This window comes from Macaca thibetana, chromosome 14, assembly GCF_024542745.1.
Source record: "Macaca thibetana thibetana isolate TM-01 chromosome 14, ASM2454274v1, whole genome shotgun sequence".
NCBI classification, from domain to species: Eukaryota; Metazoa; Chordata; class Mammalia; order Primates; family Cercopithecidae; genus Macaca; species Macaca thibetana.
In genome coordinates this window covers 6,652,912-6,672,333 of record NC_065591.1, presented here as the reverse complement: position 1 = coordinate 6,672,333, position 19,422 = coordinate 6,652,912, and the positions used below count along the sequence as shown (strand labels likewise).

At 54.1% G+C, this 19,422-nt stretch overlaps 3 protein-coding genes across 3 annotated transcripts in view; 1 reads left to right on the top strand and 2 right to left on the bottom strand.

Moving 5' to 3' along the window:
• NUDT8 (nudix hydrolase 8) overlaps positions 1–19,422 on the bottom strand; it is a 162,157-nt gene that overhangs the window by 34,536 nt on the left and 108,199 nt on the right. The window lies entirely within an intron of this gene.
• NDUFS8 (NADH:ubiquinone oxidoreductase core subunit S8) overlaps positions 1–19,422 on the top strand; it is a 150,602-nt gene that overhangs the window by 30,036 nt on the left and 101,144 nt on the right. The window lies entirely within an intron of this gene.
• On the bottom strand, positions 1,723–15,214 carry LOC126935383 (aldehyde dehydrogenase family 3 member B1-like). Its single transcript, XM_050756744.1, has 8 exons — positions 15,034–15,214; positions 4,971–5,133; positions 4,414–4,524; positions 4,082–4,202; positions 3,823–3,908; positions 3,617–3,698; positions 2,781–3,167; positions 1,723–2,055 (listed from the first exon to the last, which is right to left on the bottom strand). The coding sequence occupies exons 1-8, from the start codon at positions 15,090–15,092 to the stop codon at positions 1,859–1,861; spliced, it is 1,206 nt and encodes a 401-aa protein (XP_050612701.1). The 5' UTR covers positions 15,093–15,214; the 3' UTR covers positions 1,723–1,858.

Genomic DNA, 19,422 nt, shown 5'->3' with positions numbered 1-19,422 from the left:
CCGACTCCATTGTATTAGAGTTTGACTTAAGTGACTCCATTTTGGTTCCAGCAACTTTCACATAAGGAAACTGAGGCTCAGAGAAGTGAAGGGACTTGCCCACACGTCCCAGTAACACTCTGCAGTGGAAGGATGAAACCCCGGCTTTCTCTGTGGATGGAGCTGCTGTGGGTGAGTGCAGGGTGCTGTGTGAACCAGAGGGGTGGTGCAGAGACCAGTGTGGGATGTGAGAGGATCCCTGGGGGAGGCAGTGCTGGTACAATTGGGACAGGGCAGAGGCGGAAGTGCGTGTGTGCCTAGAGGAGAGAGCAAAGGCCTGGAGAGATCCACGCTCTCAACCGTTCAGTGCTGCTGCCCCTAAGAAGGCAGGGCACCGTATTTTCCAGGGTCACGCTGCCCCTGGGACTGGGCTTGGCCAACCTTGACCGAGAGAGCAAAGGGCTAGAATTGGGGAGGGTGGGATGAGTGAGGTTACTTGGCATGTTCTGTAGTCTCTTGGCCTCTCTCGAACAGCATCCCTCAGATAGAAGCAAGACCTTGCTTTGCAACCCTGGCAGCCAGGATGCAGTCACGTGATAGCTCCAGCAACCTGAGGCTGGGGGAGCCTGCGGTCTGGAGGAACAATGTGAGTTGGGAGCACAAGCCCGTCATGGCTAGACTCAGGTTTCTCTGCGTGACCCGTTGGAGGCGGGTGGGACGCTCACAGGAGGGTGCAGCTGTTGGAGCCCATGCCCCAGCGTAACAGCTGCTGGTTCCAGTCGGTGTAGGGCGGGTAGCGGATCTCCTTTAACTTCTCCAGGCCGGAGGGGGCGAGCAGGCAGGTGCGGTGGTGGGAGAAGGTGTCGAAGGTGAACTTGCCGTGGTACCGGCCCATCCCACTGTGGCCTAGGTGAGCACAGAGAGCAAGGACCTGAGGCCAGGCTGCCCATGCAGCCCTAGCAGCAGGCCACTGCCCTGGCCAGGGGCACACAGCTGGCAGAGAGCTCAGAGAGAGCCAGGCCACTCACAGAGCCATTGTACAGATAGGGAAACTGAGGCCTTGAGAGGCCCAGGGCCCGGATCAAGGTTGAACAGTGAGCGAAGGGACTTCCTCGGTCTGGGGTACCAAAGCCAAGCTTTCCTGGGGGTGGAAATGGGCAGGTACCTACCAACTCCCCCCAGCGGCACAGACAGCAGAGACACATAGAGGAAGCCGTCGTTGCCTGCAAAGCTGCCACTACTGGTCCGCTCCAGCATCTGGTTCACAACCTGCCGGGGAGTGGGAAGGTGGGTGGTGGGCTCCAGTCATGGGAAGAGGGCTTGAGCCCCGCACATTCCACAGTGGAGGTGAGCCTCATCCTCACATGCCCCTCCACCTGCCCCTCCACCCTCTAACAGGCAATAATCTCCCCTCTAAGCGTCTTCTGGGAACAGTACCTGTCAGTGATGGTTGGGGTGCCGTGGGGTGAATACCAACATGGTGCAAAGACCAGGAAGCCCTGCAGGACCGCGGGGCCGGCAGCCTTGAGTCTAACGGTGAGGTTAGGATACTGCAGTGTGGGCTGCAGGCCCCACCACGACCCGCTGGGCTCTATCAGGCCCCCGCTCTGCTCTGTCCCTGACCTCCATCCGAGGCCTCTGCTTGCCCACGCAGAACCTTTGCACAGTCCAGGTGCAGGCTGCTCCGGCCAGGACAGAGGACGGGCCCGCTACATGCCTGGTGGGTTTGGGCCCCGTCCTCTCTGCCAGGCATCCTTGCGCCGGATGCGGTGGTACCAGCTGGCCTAGATATAGTCACCCTTGAGGCATCTGCTGCTCCAAAGCCCTCCTAGGAAGGGCTGTGAAAGGAAAGGGGCCAGTCTGTGCCCCTTTCAGCCCCTCATTGCCCCCAACCTGGTTGTACACCCACCTGGCTGCTGTTGGAGAAGGCGTACAGGGCCAGGGGCTTCTCCTGCCTGTTGATGAACTCGATGGCCTCGTCCACGCTCCGCACATTTACGATGGGCAGGATGGGCCCGAAGATCTCCTCCTGCATCACCGGCTCCGTCTCCTGCACGTCCACCAGCACTGTGGGGGCTGCCGGGCACCAGAGATAGCTCAGCCCCAGGGCCACAGTCAGGACCACCCCCAGGAGTGGGGGTAGAGATGGGGACAGGGCCACGGGCCAGGGCTCCAGGCCAGGATCCTAAGGTCTGACTTCCCACGGCTTCAGGCTTCGGAGTGTTTAGGGAAGAAAGTCTCCCCACAGCCCCCAAGAAGGGACCCTAGGTCTTCCCCAGCCTGCTCAGGGCCTGTGGGGCCCAGAGAATCCCCTGAACTTGGTCTCACAGTCAGGGGTGATGGGATTCTTAGAACCCTGGGGTTCATGAGGCGACAGCACCCCAGAATGTTGGAGCCACAGTGTCCCGTGAGCTGCGGAGCCGTACGGCCCAGGAGACTGGGGGGCTTAGGACGGGCCCATCAGAGTTTAGAACCTGGGAATCGTGGGCTCAGAGAATCTGAGGTTGTGGCCTTTCAGGACAGCCGGTGGTGGGATGGGAGTTCATCTTAGCACGCTGGGCCCTGGAGCCCTGGGATCCAAACTCAGCGAATCCAGGGCTGAGGGACCAGTTTGGCCTTGTGGGGCCACAGGCTCGGAAGCACAGAGACGGAGTCACGGCACTGGAGCCGTGGCTCAAGGCCAGGCTCTGACAGTGGGGCCGGCTTTCAGGTGCGGGTCCAGACTCGTGGCCCAGCCGTGGGCCCTCCCGTGAGGAGGGGTCTTGGCCCAGGTGGGCTGTGGTAGGGGCAGCAGGACTCACCGATGTAGCGATCGCTCTCGTCACTCTGGCCCCCAATGGCCACGTGGCCGCAGCCCAGCAGTGCCCGCAGCCGCTGGAACTGTTTCTGGTTGATGATGCGGCCCAGGTTTGGGGAGCTCTGGGGGTCGTCGCCATAGAAACGGGTGATGGTGCTCTGCAGGGCAGGCAGCAGCCTCTCCTGCATCTCGGGGCTGCACAGGACGTAGTCGGGGGCCACGCAGGTCTGGCCGGCGTTGAAGTAGCGGAACCAGGCCACGCGGTTGGCCACGGTCTGGGGGTCGCAGTTGTCGTCCACGTAGCAGGGGTTCTTGCCCCCCAGCTCCAGGGTGACAGGTGTCAGGTGCTTGGCGGCAGCAGTCATGACAATCTTGCCCACACGAGGGCTCCCTGGGTGTGGAAGGAAACCAGAGTGGCCGTTCAGTGACCTGGGCCAGGCGGGATGGCCCAGCCCTGGGCCCCGCTCCTCCCTGGAGAGGTGTTGGAGTCAGCGGGCTCCCTAGGCAAGCGGTGAGGAGACCCCATCCTCAACTGGCCTTGACCACACGCTCCAGGCACCTGACTCTTGCCCGCTTTCTTCATAGAAAGTCCTGACCCGCCTCACCGCTCTCCTGGCTGCTGTGGCTCACACACTGGGACCTGCCTCCAGCCCGGCCACCCCAGGATCCAATTGCTCCAATGTGCCCAGGGCCTGGCCTGTGCAAGCAGACGGCCTCTGTGCCAGCTCCAGCTCCCATGTGTCGCCACTGCTGGCCCCAGCCTCCTCCCTCCACAGCCCTCCCACCCTCTGCCCTGCTGATCCCCTCCGCCTACTCTGGGAACCTGGCCTGGCCCCTCACCCGTGAAGAAGATGTAGTCAAACTTGTGCTCCAGCAGCTGCCCTGTCTCCTGGGGCCCGCCCAGCACCACGGCAAAGCAGCTCTGCAAGGCAGGATGGGCGGCTCAGGGTAGCTCGGGGGCGGGCTTAGGGGCCAGCTGGGCCTCCTCAGCCTGCAGGGGTGAGGTATAGGGATGCCGGGCACTGCCGGGGCAGGGCCACCCTCACCTGGTCCAGGTACTGGGGCAGCACCTCAGCCAGGACCTTCTCTGTGCCCTGGCTGATTTCTGATGGCTTCAGCACCACGCAATTCCCTGCAGGGGCAGATGGGGACGTCACTGGGGGAGCCCAGGGTCCCCATGCCCAACCAGGGGCTGGGTTCAGAGGGCATGTGAGGCTGAGGGTGCCTCATAGGCAGGATTCTAGGGGCCTTTTTGGGAGGCGCTACTGGGCGGGAAGAGCATGGGGTTCGGAACTCCCTCCTCACCTGCAGCGAGGGCGCCCACCAGGGGCACCAGGGTCAGGTTCACGGGGTAGTTCCAGGGCGCGATGATGAGGACCAGGCCAAAGGGTTCCTTCCGGATGAAGACCGAGTCCAGCTTCGTGAACTGAGGCACAGGGCAGACGGTGAGGCCCTGCCAAGGGCTACCCCAAAGCCCATCCACTGCGCACTTGGGGCCTCAGCTCCCTGTGCGATGGAATCCCAGGAAAGACGAGAAAATCAGTGACTTGCCCGGGGCCTCGGTGGCAGAAGGGGGCCTGGACCAGAGCTGCCCGGTGCCCTGCCCTTCCCTCCCGCCGCCTGCCAGCAGGGCTCACCAGGTTCGTGGAGCCCGGTTCGTCCTTCATCCAGGCCTGCAGGTTCTTGAGGGCATAGTCGACCTCATTCTGGCTGGTGATGATCTCAGATACGTCTGCCTCGAAGCCTAACTGTGGTGGAGGTGAGAGAGGTCAGGCCCAGACCCGGGCCAGGAGGGGTCTAGAATTTGAGGAGGGCGCATGCAGGCACCACCAGCACCGGACACATAAAGACAGCTCCTATGGGAGGCACTGCGGTCCCCTGGGAACTGCGCATGGCTGTGATTCTGATCTGTGACTTCGTGGCTGTGTGGTCTTGGGCAAGCGATGTTAACCCCCGAGTGCCTCAGTTTCCTCATTTGCAACATGGGGACAGCCATCAAGCCTGCATCACAGGGTGGCTGTGAGTGTTCAGGAGTGAAGGTCAGGTGCCTGCCACACTCCACATGCCAGGGAAGGGGTCTGTTAAACAGGGATAAAACTAGGGACACAGCCAGTCACTAGGGGGCATGGACCCTTCTGAAAGAGGACAGGGATGCCGCTCCAGCCCCTGCCTGGGCGCACCCTCCACGGCCCACCTTATGCAGGTCCTGGGCCAGTGCGTCTTGCAGAAGCTGCTTGTTTTCTTGAAGAAAGCGGCCCAGGCCTTGGAGCTGCGCAGCCCGGAACTCGGCCGGCCGCGTGCGCCCCGACTTGAAGGCCTCCCGCAGCCGCCACAGCGTGTCCTTGAAGGGGTCCATCCTGTCAGACAGGGCAGAGTGAACTGGATGGCTGGGCTGCCCCTCCTTCACAGGCACCCTCCAGCCACCCCAGAGTCTGCACACCCTTGCCCCACCTGCACCCATGGAGGCTCACAGACACCCCACCTTGTACACACACAGACCCACTCGAATGACCCCACGGGGCTGGGGCTGCCTGCGCCACCCCCCCCAACTCATCTGCCTCCCAGGCGTGTCCATGAGGGAGGGCCCTGGGCTTGACCTCCCCCACTCCTGGGAGAGAATCCCCCTCCTGGGCGCTCTGGAAGCCCAGCACACCCCACACCTCGGGTGACCACCATCCCAGCTCTTCACTGCACTTCCCCTCCTTGCACAGACACACACCCACCCACGTTGGCACCTGGCCACCGCTCCGCCCAGACCACTCAGGCGGAACGGAGCTCTCCCCTGGGCCTCCCTCCCTTCTGGGTCTAAACGAGGGACTCGGAGGGTTCTTTGCTCCAGAGCTCACAGAGGTCGCAGATGAGGAAACTGAAGCCATAGACGTGCCCTAGCGCTGACGAGGGTTTGGCACCCGCTCTGGGCGGGGGTGGCACTCGGCGGGTCGTAGAAGGAAGTAGAAGCGGAGGAGAGAGCTCCGGGGTTGGTATCCGTGGGCACAGGTGGCAGGTGGAGGTAGGTTGGCAGAGCTGAGACTGCCCCAGGGCATGAACCCCTCTGGGCTTTAGCCTGAGGGCCCAAGGGAACCCCAGTGGGTTCTGGAGAGGAGGAAGGATCAGGACCATGGGGGTGGGGGAAGGGGTCTAGGGGGACACTCAGGAGGATTGCCAGGTCCTAGCAAGGGGATTCTGAGCATTCCAGCCCAGGGGCTGAAGAATGGCGCGCAAATCCTGTGTCTTTGTGTATCCGTGGGTCTGTCTGTGTCTTTGTGTCTCTGTGTCTTTGTGTGGGTCTCTCTGTGTATGGCTGTCTTTGTGCCCTTTTGTGGGTATGGGTGTCCGCGTGTGTCTGTGTGTGTATGGGTGCTGTGTGTCTGTGTGTGTATGGGTGCTGTGTGTCTGTGTGTGTATGGGAGTCTGTGTGCATGGGTGTGTGTATGGGTATCTGTGTCTGTGTGTATGGGTGCTGTGTGTCTGTGTGTGTATGGGTGCTGTGTGTCTGTGTGTGTATGGGTGCTGTGTGTCTGTGTGTATGGGTGCTGTGTGTCTGTGTGTATGGGTGCTGTGTGTCTGTGTGTGTATGGGTGTCTGTATGTCTGTGTGTCTGTGTGTATGGGTGTCTGTGTGCTGTATGTATCTGTGCGTGTGTGGGTGTCTGTCAGTGTGTGTCTGGGTGTCTGCGTGTGTATGGGTGTCTGTGGGTCTGTGTGCGTCTGTGTGTATGTGTATGGGTGTCTGTGTGTCTGTGTGTGTGGGGGGGTCTGTGTGTGTATGGATGTCTGTGTTTGTGAGTCTGTGTGTCTGTATGTGTATGGGTGTCTGTGTCTTTGTGTTTGTGTTTGTGTGTGTCCGTGTGTGTGAGTCTGTGTGTGTATGGGTGTCTGTGTGTCTGTGTGTGTACAGGTATCTGTGTGTGTATGGGTGTCTGTGTGTGTGTGTATTGGTGTTTGCGTGTCTGTGTGCATCTGTGTTTATGGGTGTCTGTGAGTCTGTGTGTATGGGTGTCTGTGTGTGTATGGATGTCTGTGTCTTTGTGTTTGTGTGTGTATGGGTGTCTGTGTGTCTGTGTGTGTATGGGTGTCTGTGTGTGTATGGATGTCTGTGTGAGTCTGTGTGTCTGTGTGTGTATGGGTGTCTGTGTCTTTGTGTTTGTGTGTGTGTGTCCGTGTGTCTGTGTGTGTATGGGTGTCTGTGTGTCTGTGTGTGTACGGGTGTCTGTGTGTGTATGAGTGTGTATGTATTGGTGTTTGTGTGTGTGTGTATGGGTGTCTGTGAGTCTGTGTGTTTACAAGTGTCTGTGTCTGTGTGTATGGGTGTGTATGTGTGTATGGGTGTCTGAGTGTGTCTTTGTGTGTATGGGGATGGTGCATATGTGTGTGAGTTTCTGTGTGTCTAGTGTGTATGGGTGTCTGTGTGTCTTTGTGTGTATAGATGTCTGTGTCTGTGTGTGTACAGGTGTCTGTGTGTGTGTATGGGTGTCTGTATGTCTATGTCATTGTGTGTAAGGATGTCATGTGTATGAGTGTCTGTGTGGGTATGGGGGTGTGTGTGTATGTGTGTGTGTGTATATGGGTGTCTGTGTGTCTGTGTGTGTACGGGTGTGTGGGTATGGGTGTGTGTACGGGTGTGTGGGTATGGGTGTGTGTATGGGTGTGTGTATGGGTGTGTGTATGGGTGTGTGGGTATGGGTGTGTGTATGGGTGTGTGTGTGTGGGTATCTATGTGTCTGTGTGTCTGTGTTTCCGTGTGTGTATGGGTGGCTGGGTGTCTGTGAGTATCTGGGTGTGTATGGGTGTGTCTCTCTGTGTGTATGGGTGTCTGTGTGTTTCTGTGTATCTGTGTGTATGGGTGTCTGCGTGTGTATGTATGCGTGTCTGTGTGTATGGGTGTCTATGTGTGTGTATAGATGTCTCTGGGTGTGTTTCTTTGTGTTTATCGGTGGTGTGTGTGTGTGTATGAGTGTCTGTGTTTCTGTGTGTATATGGGTGTCTGTGTGTCTGTGTGTGTCTGTGTGTGTATGGGGGTGTGTGTGTCTGTGTGTGTATGGTTGTGTGTGTATGGGTGTGTGTGTGTCTTTGTGTGTATCGGTGTTGTGTGTGTGTGTATGAGTGTCTGTGTTTCTGTGTGTGTATGGGTGTCTGTGTGTCTTTCTGTGTATGGGTGCCTGTGTTTCTGCGTGTATGGATGTCTGTGTGTGTATGGATGTCTGTGTCTGTGTGTCTTTTTGTGTGTATGAGTGTCTGTGCCTGTGTGTGTACAGATGTCTGTGTGCATGTGTGTCTGTGTGTGTATGCGTGTCTGTGTGTGTCTTTGTGTGTATGGGTTTCTGTGTGTCTGTGTGTGTCTGTGTAAGGGTGTCTGTGTGTCTGTGTGTTGTGTGTGTATGGGTGTCTGTGTGTCTGTGTGTGTCTGTGTGTGTATGGGTAACTGCGTGTGTCTGTGTGTCTCTGTATGTCTGTGTGTGTATAGGTGTCTGTGTGTGTCTCTGTGTCTGTGTGTGTATGGGTGTCTGGGTGTCTGTGTTTCTGTGTGTGTATGGGTGTCTGGGTGTCTGTGTTTCTGTGTTTCTGTGTATGGGTATCTGTATGTCTGTGTGTGTATGGGTATCTGTATGTCTGTGTGTGTATGGGTGTCTGTGTGTCTGTGTGTGTATGGGTGTCTGTGTGTGTGTGTATGGGTATCTGTGTGTCTGTGTGTGTATGGGTGTCTGTGTGTCTGTGTGTGTATGGGTGTCTGTGTGTCTGTGTGTGTATGGGTATCTGTATGTCTGTGTGTGTAAGGGTGTCTCTGTGTCTGTGTGTTGTGTGTGTATGGGTGTCTGTGTGTATCTCTATGTCTGTGTGTGTCTGGGTGTCTGGGTGTCTGTGTTTCTGTGTATGGGTGTCTGTGTGTCTGTGTGTGTATGGGTATCTGTATGTGTGTGTATGGGTGTCTGTGTGTGTTGTGTGTATATGGGTGTCTGTGTGTCTGTGTGTGTCTGTGTGTGTATGGGTGTGTGTGTGTCTGTGTGTGTATGGTTGTGTGTGTATGGGTGTGTGTGTGTCTTTGTGTGTATGGATGTTGTGTGTATGTTTATGAGTGCCTGTGTTTCTGTGTGTTTATGGGTGTCTGTATGTCTTTCTGTGTATGGGTGTCTGTGTCTGTGTATGGGTGTCTGTGTGTGTGTGTATGGACGTCTGTGCATCTGTGTGTGTCTTTGTGTGTATGAGTATCTGTGTTTGTGTGTGTACAGGTGCCTTTGTGTGTGTTTGGGTGTCTGTATGTCTGTGTCTTTGTGTGTCTGTGTGTATGGGTGTCTGTGTCTATGTGTGTCATGTGTGTGTATGGTTGTCTGTATGTCTGCGTGTGTCTGTGTATGGCTGTGTGTCTGTGTGTATCTGTGTGTGTATGGGTGTCTGTGTGTCTGTGTGTCTATGGGTGTGTGTCTGTGTGTGTTTGTCTGTGTCCATATGTGTCTGTGTGTGTATGGGTGAGTGTGTGTGTCTGTGTGTGTATGGGTGTCTGTGTTTCTGTGTGTGTCTGTGTGTCTATGGGTGTGTGTCTGTGTGTGTTTGTGTGTCTGTGTCCATATGTGTCTGTGTGTGTATGGGTGAGTGCGTGTGTCTGTGTGTGTATGGGTGTCTGTGTTTCTGTGTGTGTCTGTGTGTCTATGGGTGTCTGTGTGTATGGGTGTCTCTCTCCATGTGTGTCATGTGTGTGTCTGTGTGTCTGTGTGTCCTTGGGTGTATGAGTGTCTGTGTGTGCATGGGTGCTGTGTCCATGTGTGTCTGTGTGGGTGTCTGTGTGCATGTGTGTCTGTGTGTGTATGGGGGTGTGTGTGTATCTGTGTGTGTATGGGTGTCGGTAGGTCTGTGTGTGTGTATGGGTGTCTGTGTGTGTATTGATGTCTGTGTGTGTCTGTGTGTATGGGTGTCTGTGTGTATGGGTGTCTGTATGGGTGTCTCTCCATGTGTGTCGTGTGTGTCTGTGTGTCTGTGTGTGTATGGGTGTCTGTGTGTGTATTGATGTCTGTGTGTGTATGTGTGTCTGTGTGTATTGATGTCTGTGTGTGTATGGGTGTCTGTGTGTATTGATGTCTGTGTGTGTATTGATGTCTGTGTGTGTATGGGTGTCTGTGTGTGTATTGATGTCTGTGTGTGTATGTGTGTCTGTGTGTATTGATGTCTGTGTGTGTATGGGTGTCTGTGTGTGTATTGATGTCTGTGTGTGTATGGGTGTCTGTGTTTCTGTGTGTGTCTGTGTATGGGGGTCTGTATGGGTGTCTCTCTCCATGTGTGTCGTGTGTGTAAGTGTATCTGTGTGTCTGTGTATGGGTGTCTGTGTGTGCATGGTTGCTGTGTCCATGTGTTTCTGTGTGTGTATGGGTGTCTGTGTGTGTCTGTGTGTGTATGGGTGTCTGTGTCCATGTGTGTTGTGTGTGTCTATGGGTGTATACGTGTGTATGGGTGTCTGTGTGCATCTGTGTCTGTTTATGGGTGTCTGTGCCCATGTGTGTCTGTGCGTGTATGTGTGTCTGTGTGTGTATGGGTGTCTGTGTGTGTATGGGTGTTTGTGTCCATGTGTGTTGTATGTCTGTCTACGTGTGGACTTCAGTTATCTCATCCCTCAGCTGCAGGTCACAGGGCCATGCCCAGGGTTGCTGCCTCAGACCCGCATTGCTGAGGGCAGTGGAGGTGAGTGGTTAGCAGGGCCTTGGCATCCCCAGTGAGTGTCCTGGAGGCCAGTGGCACCATCTGCACTTGCACCGCACCAAGCACTCTTGTCATATGTGATGCAGGGACAGTGCTCCCCCGTGGACAGAGCCAGCTGAACCAATGGCAGAAGTCCCTGTCCTTATGAATGACGAGATGAGGAGAGCAGCCCCTGCCTGGCTCAGGTCCCAGCTGAAGAATGTGGGGAGACAGGAAGCCATGCTGGGCACCTTCCCAGCCACACCTGCAGATGCAGCCTCCCTCCCCTGGGCAGCGTCGCCACCATTCCTGGCACAGGATCCCCACACTCAGTGTCCGGCCCCCCCGCATGAGGGCCTGGAGGAGGACGCAGCACCCAGGGCTCCGCAAATATTCATCTACTGTCTTTGCTCAAGCCCTGTCTTGGGCTACAACCTGGGTGGATCCTGGGCCCTTCTCTAGTAGCGGAGAGTTTTGGCCTGCAGCGCTTCCAGGTCTTCGGGTTCCAGGGCCCTGCCCCAAAGCTGTGCCTGGAATTCAAGCATCAGCAGCCTCCACCCGGCGCTCAAGCAGCTCCTGGTTACATCAGCTCAGCTCTAACCTCTTCCAATGCTCCCTGGTGCCTTTGGAGGGATGATCGCCTCCGCCCTGAATCAAGGCCCAGATTGGAGGAGTCTGGGATGAGCTATGGCACACAGATGTCCCGCTGTTCATCCCAGGAACCTGGCCTCAGTGTGGTCACAACTTCCCCAGGTGAGGCAGGTGGGGCAGAGGAACCCCTGCCCTTTCTGAGCTGTCATCGCCTGTCCTCACGTGTGCACATCTGGTGCTCAGTGAAATAATCACGGAGCCAGCAGCATCTGCCTGACGGATGAGGAAACAGACAGGGGCTGGTGCCGGACCCAGGCCCTGCCTCTCATCCAAGGTGCTTTCTTGTCCCGCCCACCTGCTGCAGGGCAGGGGTCCTGGCGCTTGCTGGGCGGGGCTGACTGGTGGGAAAGGGAAATATCTTGGACCCCCAAAATCATTAAGCTAAAAGGAAGATTCAAGCTGGAAACTGATCAGGGTCAACCTGCCTCCCCTTTATTTATTTATTTATTTATTTATTTATTTATTTATTTTTTCTGAGATGGAGTTTCGCTCTTGTTGCCCAGGCTGGAGTACAATGATGCGATCTCGGCTCACCACAACCTCTACCTCCCAGGTTCGAGCGATTCTCCTGCCTCAGCCTCCGGAGTAGCTGGGATTACAGGCACGCACCACCACGCCCAGCTAATTTTGTACTTTTAGTAGAGACGGGGTTTCTCCAAGTTGAGGCTGGTCTCGAACTCCTGACCTCAGGCGATCCGCCGGCCTCAGTCTCCCAAAGTGCTGGGATTACAGGCGTGAACTACCGGCCCGGCCCTGCCTCTCATTTTATTCACAGCCACCCCCCACTGCTCACCGAGATAGATGCATATTCTGATTGCCTCCTTTGCAAAGGCTCATCAGAAACTCAAAAGAATGCGGTCTCTCACCTACCTAGGACCTGGAAGCTCCCCCAACCCCCAGCCCCACACCCTGCTTGAAGATGTCCCTACCTTTCTGTATGGAACCAATGTACTTCATATATATACACACACACATATACACATATATAAAATGTGTATATGTAATGTATATATATGTATTTTGTGTGTGTGTGTATATATATATATATTTTTTGAGACAGAGTTTTGCTCTTGTCGCCCAGGCTGGAGTGCAGTGGCACAATCTCGGCTCACTGCAACCTCCGACTCCCAGGTTCAAGCGATTATCGTAGCTGGGACTACAGGCGACCACCACCATGCCCTGCTAATTTTGTGTTTTTAGTAGAGACGGGGTTTCACCATGTTGGTCAGGCTGGTCTCAAACTCCCGATCTCAGGTTATCCGCCCACCTCAGCCTCCCAAAGTGCTGGGATTACAGGCGTGAGCCACTGCGCCCAGCCTTGTTACATCTCCTGTCTCCCTAAAATGTGTAAAACCAAGCTGTGCCCCAACCACCTTGGGCACATGTCGTCAGGACATCCCCAGGCTGTGTCACAGGTGCACGTCCTCAACTTTGGCAAAATAAACTTTTTTTTTTCCTTTGAGATGGAGTCTCGGGGCCGGGCGTGGTGGCTCAAGCCTGTAATCCCAGCACTTTGGGAGGCCGAGACGGGTGGATCACGAGGTCAGGAGATTGAGACCATCCTGGCTAACATGGTGAAACCCCGTCTCTACTAAAAAATACAAAAAAAAAAAAACAAAAAAACTAGCCGGGCGAGGTGGTGGGCGCCTGTAGTCCCAGCTACTCGGGAGGCTGAGGCAGGAGAATGGCGTGAACCCGGGAGGCGGAGCTTGCAGTGAGCTGAGATCCGGCCACTGCACTCCAGCCTGGGAGACAGAGTGAGACTCTGTCTCAAAAAAAAAAAAAATTTTAAAAAACAAAAAACAAAAAACGAGATGGAGTCTCGTTCTGTCACCAAGGCTGGAGTGCAAGTGGTGTGATCTCGGCTCACTACAACCTCTACCTCCCGTGTTCAAGTGATTCTCCTGCCTCAGTCTCCAGAGTAGCTGGGATTACAAGCGTGCACCCCCATGCCCAGTCAATTTTTAGTAGCGACAGGATTTCACCATGTTGGCCAGGCTGGTTTCAAACTCAACTCCTGTCCTCAAGTGATCCACCCGCCTCAGCCTCCTAAAGTGCTGGGATTACAGATGTGAGCCACAACACCTGGCCACAAAATGAACTTTCTTTTCTTTTATTTATTTTCATTTTTATTTTTTTACACAGAGTCTCGCTCTGTCACACAGGTTGGAGTGCAGTGGCGCGATCTCGGCTCACTGCAAACTCCACCTCCCGGGTTCACGCCATTCTCCTGCCTCACCCTCCTGAATAGCTGGGACTACAGGCGCCCGCCACCACACCTGGCTTATTTTTTGTATTTTTAGTAGAGAGGGGGTTTCACCGTGTTAGCCAGGATAGTCTTGATCTCCTGACTTTGTGATCCACCCGCCTCGGCCTCCCAAAGTGCTGGGATTACAGGCAAAATAAACTTTCTAAATTAATTGAGACCTGTCTCAGATTTTCTGCATTTACACTGGGGACCCCCGGCTGCTCACCAGGCAGTTCCTGACTGGACCTGGGTCACATAGGTGACCACTCCAGACTTGGCCAACCCTCGCGGAGCTCACAGTCCACACGTGGAACAATTATGTCATTAGAAACATGATCAGTGTGGCCTGGGTTTCTTCCAGAGGCGGCCAGAGACCAACCCCTGGCTCTGACTGCCATGGGGAAGTCGTAGGGGAGGGCCTTTTGGAGGGCCAGCGATCTGGACAGAGGGACAAACGTGCAAAAGCCCTGTGGGGGTAGATGCTGAGAAATAAGACACAGCGGCAGGTGGAGGCCTGATGGGACCTGTCATATGGAGAGGGACTCAATCCCTTGGCAGTGGCCATGCCTGGTGCAGGGCCCAGAAGGAAGTCAGAGCTGGCATCTGAGGCCAGGCAGCTGGCATGCACATCTCATTTAAGCCTCACAGCTATTATTATTACCCAGTTGGAAGGACGGGGAAACCGAGGCTCTGAGAGACGACCTGATTTGCCCTCCTCACGGCCTCAGTGTGAGGAGGGAGGCCCCCCAGCCCCTCTCCTCACACCAGCCCTGTGACCACGGTGACCACGTGCCAATGTGTGCCTTGCGCCCTTCACTGTCTTCTCAACATCTTCCTGCAGTTTCCAGACTTTCTTTTTTTTTTTTTTTTTTTTTTTTTGAGACGGAGTCTTGCTCTGTCGCCCAGGCTGGAGTGCAGTGGCCGGATCTCAGCTCACTGCAAGCTCTGCCTCCCGGGTTTATACCATTCTCCTGCCTCAGCCTCCTGAGTAGCTGGGACTACAGGCACCCGCCACCTCGCCCGGCTAGTTTTTTGTATTTTTTAGTAGAGACGGGGTTTCACCGTGTTAGCCAGGATGGTCTCGATCTCCTGACCTCATGATCCACCCATCTTGGCCTCCCAAAGTGCTGGGATTACAGGCTTGAGCCACTGCGCCCGGCCGCAGTTTCCAGACTTTCTAAATGCGAATGTAGTATTTCTAGAACCAGAAACAAGCAATGCATGTTGCTTTTAAAATCTGAAACCAAAGATCCGACTTTCGCTTCAACTCCCAAGAAGCTCTCTGCTTCCAATCCCCAATTCTCCGGCACCTCCTGATCACAGCCCTGGTGCCCCCCACCGAGTCCTTGTCTGTCCACAAAGCTGCCTTCTCCCCTAACCTGGGAGCTCCTCAAAGGGAGGACGGGGTCTGTCCCCATCCCTGGGGCTCCTGGGGAACAGGCTTCATTTCCGGGGGTGCTTCCCAGGAGCCTGCCACAGGGCAAGGTGAGGCTCAGAAGACACCAGTGCCCACCTCCCTCTCCTGAGCAAGCCCTGTGCCCATGGCCCCGGCAGCCACAGGCCCCTTGGTGGGCTCGCCCCCTGATCCACGTGCCATGAGTACACATCCCCTTCCCTCCATGCCCCTGGTTCCCACCAGTGCCCTTTACCTTGAGCTCCCTCTGCCCGACCCTCACCCATGTGCCCCCACATACCCCAGCGTGGGCTCTGCTCCCGGGTTCTTCACTGCACCTCCACCCCCTTTCTTGGACATGCTGCCTTCAGATGCGCAGGCTCTGCTCCTACCCCCAGGCCTCAGCCCTGCTGTGCTGACTGCGATCCTCCCGGGAGCCTGGCAGCTCCCAAACCAACTCTCGTGCCCATGCCTGGCAATGGGGTAATCATTGGGGTGATGCTCAGGGTTACCCAATAGGCGTGGGGCAGGGCTGCACGTCCTAATTACGAACCTGCCTTTTTCTCACTGCCAGGATCTACAGCTGCTCTGTGTCTGCCCTGTTCTTCCAGGGCCGTGCCCCCAGGGACCACACTGCACAGCCAGCTTGGGAACAGGTTAGACAAGTCAAGGCTGTCTGAAGCTTTGCTGTGTGGTTACTGGAATGGGCTAGCAGGGAGTTACCTGATCAGGAAAAAAGATTCCCAGGGGAAGGTCACAGGATGAAAATGTCAGCAAGACCCTGGTGGCAAATGTTGCCTCCACCAGGAAGTCCTCCTAGGACCCAGCCACAGTGGTCCCATGCCACCCATGGCCCCACCTAGGGTCTCTATGCTAAATCTTCATCTCCCTCCTCTCCTCTCCTCTCCTCACTCTTCAGGGTTCACAGGTCAAGATGAGCAACTGTGGCTCTATTTCCACTCCCAATGTGCCCAGCTGGCATAGTCAGGGCAGAGGAAGGGGCCGAGACCTTTGCAGAGAGAACCCTGATGGGTGACGGCACCTGTAGCTCTTGGATAGTGCATTGTTCATTAGTTTATTTACTGTACAACCGTGGGTAAGTTGTTTAAAGTCTCTGAGCCTTTCAGAAGTTAACAATAACACCTAATTGCCATAGTTCTTGAGAGGATCACAGAGGGAGATGTGAGAATGGAAAAGACAGATCACAGCTCCTAGCGCAAAATCAGTGCCCCTCAACGTTGCCTGCTAATGTTTCCACAAGTATTTGCTGAGCACCTTCTAGGTTCCCGGGGGGGCAGAATGAGCTCAGGTCCCACTATTGTCCTTCGTGGATGGCGTGACCCTGTCCCCACCCCACCTTCCCCCAAGCCTGAGGCCAAGGACACGCCCTGTTGAGGGCTGTAGAGTCTCTTGGCAGAGTGTGCAGCCCTGTGGGCAGGAGGGACGTCTGAGATAACCCTTGGTTGTGACTGGAGCCAGCCCAGTGGGGGCCACAGCCTGTGACCAAGCCCTGGTCCCGGAATCCTCCGTAGCTAAAGATGTAAATGCCAATGTGACACCAGGAACCGAACTCGGGATGTTGAAGGGGACACAGGGCAGAATCCTAGGGCCCATCTAAGAGCAGCAGATGGGTTATGGCCACTGGGGAGGTCCACTGCCTCCAAACCACTGAATTGTACACTGTAAATGGGTGAGTTGTATGGGATATGAATTCTATCTCAGAAGCTGTTTTGTTTTGTTTTGTTAAACTGAACTGACAAGAAGCCTGAATAGGCTACAAATAAACTAAAAGACGGTCAACCTCAGTAGCAATTGTTAAAATGTAAAATAGGCCCGGTGCAGTGGCTCACACCTGTAATCCCAGCACTTTTGGGAGGCTGAGGCTGGTAGATCACTTGAGGTTAGGAGTTCCAGATCAGCCTGGCCAACATGATGAAACCCTGTCTCTACTAAAAATACAAAAAGTTAGCCAGGTGTAGTGGCATGTTCCTGTAATTCCAGCTACTCGGGAGGCTGAGGTGGGAGAATTGCTGGAACCTGGGAGGCAGAGGTTGCAGTGAGCCGAGATCACACCATTTGCACTCCAGCCTGGGCAACAAGAGAAAATTGAAATCATATCAAGCATGCTCTCAGACCACAGTGGAATAAAACTGGAAATCAACTCAAAAAAGAACCTTCGAAACCATACAAATACCTGGAATTTAAATAACCTGCTCCTGAATGAGCATTGGGTCAAAAAAAAAAATCAAGATATTTAAAAAATTCTTCAAACTGAATGACAATAGTGACACAATCTATCAAAACCTCTGGGATATAGCTAAGGCTGTGCTAAAAGGAAAGTTCATAGCCCTAAATGCCTACATCAAAAAGTCTGAAAGAGCACAGACAATCTAAGGACACATCTCAAGGGACAGAGAAACAAGAACAAACCAAACCCAAAGCCAGCAGAAGAAAGGAAATAACCAAGATCAGAGCAGAACTAAATGAAATTGAAACAGAAAAAAAATACAAAAGCTAAATGAAACAAAAAGCTTGTTCTTTGAAAAGATAAATAAAATTGATAGACCATTAACAAGATTAACCAAGAAAAGAAGAGAGAAAATCCAAATAACCTCACTGAGAAATAAAACAGGAGATATTACTGTCAGATCTCTGAGCCCAAGCCTGCACGTATACATCCAGATGGCCTGAAGCAAGTGAAGAATCACAAAAGAAGTGAAAATGGCCGGTTCCTGCCTTAACTGATGACATTGCCTTGTGAAATTCCTTCTCCTGGCTCAGAAGTTCCCCCACTGAGCACCTTCTGACCCCCACCCCTGCCTGCTAAAGAACAACCCCCATTGACTGTAATTTTCCATTACCTACCCAAATCCTATAAAACGACCCCACCCCATCTCCCTTCACTGACTCTCTTTTCCAACTCAGCCCGCCTGCACCCAGGTGACTAAAAAGCTTTATTGCTCACACAAAGCCTGTTTGGTGGTCCCTTCACATGGACGTGCGTGAAATGTGGTGCCGTGACTTGGATCAGGGGACGTCCCTTGGGATATCAATCCCCTGTCCTCATGCTCTTTGCTTCATGAGAAAGATCCACCCACTACCTCTGGTCCTCAGACCAACCAGCCTAAGGAACATCTCACCAATTTTAAATCGGGTAAGCGGCCTCTGTTTACTCTCTTCTCCAACCTCTCTCACTATCCCTCGACCTCTTTCTCCTTTCAATCTTGGCACCATCCTTCAATCTCTCCCTTCTCTTAATTTCAATTCCTTTCCTTTTCTGGTAGAGATAGAGGAGACACGTTTTATCCGTGAACCCAAGACTCTGGCACCTGTCACAGACAAGGGAAGACAGTCTTCTCTTGGTGTTTAATCACTGTGGGGACGCCTGCTTGATTATTCACCCACGTTTCAGAGGTGTCTGATCACCACGGGGATGCCTGCCTTGATCCTTCACCCTTCATGGCAAGCACCACTTTTGGGGGACAAGCACCCCCTACTCTTTCTCTTTGTGTCTCCACCCTCTCTTTTCTCTGGACTTGCCTCCTTCACTATGGGCAAACTTCCACGCTCCATTCCTCCTTCTCCCTTAGCCTGTGTTCTCAAGAACTTAAAACCTCTTCAACTCACACCTGACCTAAAACCTAAATGCCTAATTTTCTTCTACAATGCCACTTGACCCCAATACAAACTCGACAGTTGTTTCAAATAGCCAGAAAACGGCACTTTCGATTTTTCCATCCTACAAGATCTAGATAATTCTTGTCGTAAAATGGGCAAATGGTCTGAGATGCCTGACCTCCAGGCATTATTTTACATATCGGTCCCTCCCTAGTTTCTGTTCCCAATGCAACTCGTACCAAATCTTCCTTCTTTCCCTCCCACCTGTCCCCTCAGTCCCAATCCCAAGCATCACTGAGTCTTTCCAATCTTCCTTTTCTACGGACCCATCTGACCTCTCCCCTTCTCCCCAGGCTGCTCCTTGCCAGGCCGAGCCAGGTCCCAATTCTTCCTCAGCCTCTGCTCCTCCACCCTATAATCCTTTTATCACCTCCCCTCCTCACACCTGGTCCGGCTTACAGTTTCTAGCCCTCCCCTCACCTGCCCAACAATTTTCTTTTAAACAGGTGGCTGGAGCTAAAGGCATAGTCAAGGTTAATGCTCCTTTTTCTTTATCTGACCTCTCCCAAATCAGCTAGCGTTTAGGCTCTTTTTCATCAAATATAAAACCCCGGCCCAGTTCATGGCTCATTTGGCAGCAACCCTGAAACGCTTTACAGCCCTAGACCCTAAAAGGTCAAAAGGCCATCTTATTCTCAATGTACATTTTATTACCCAATCTGCTCCCGACGTTAAATAAAATCCCCAAAATTAAATTCCAACCCTCCAACCCCACAACAGGACTTAATGAACCCGCCTTCAAGGTGTACAATAATAGAGTACAGCCAGCCAAGTAGCAACATATTTCTGAGTTGCAACTCTTTGCCTCCACTGTGAGAGAAACCCCAGCCACATCTCCAGCACGCAAGAACTTCAAAATGCCTAAGCTGCAGCAGTCAAGCATTCCTACAGGACCTTCTCTATCAGGATCTTGCTTTAAGTGCTAGAAATCTGGCCACTGGGCCGAGGAATGCCCTCAGCCCAGGATTCCTCCTAAACCTTGTCCCATCTGTGCAGGACCCCACTGGAAATC

Excerpts from the sequence above, each read along its gene's own strand:
- LOC126935383 (XM_050756744.1), bottom strand. The coding sequence starts at position 15,092 with ATGTCCAAGAAAGGGGGTGGAGGTGCAGTGAAGAACCCGGGAGCAGAG. Across the intron at positions 3,699-3,822 it reads TGCCCCAGTACCTGGACCAG|AGCTGCTTTGCCGTGGTGCT; the intron begins GTGAGGGTGGCC and ends CCTGCCTTGCAG. Across the intron at positions 2,056-2,780 it reads CGAGAGCGATCGCTACATCG|CCCCCACAGTGCTGGTGGAC; the intron begins GTGAGTCCTGCT and ends GGTGCCCGGCAG.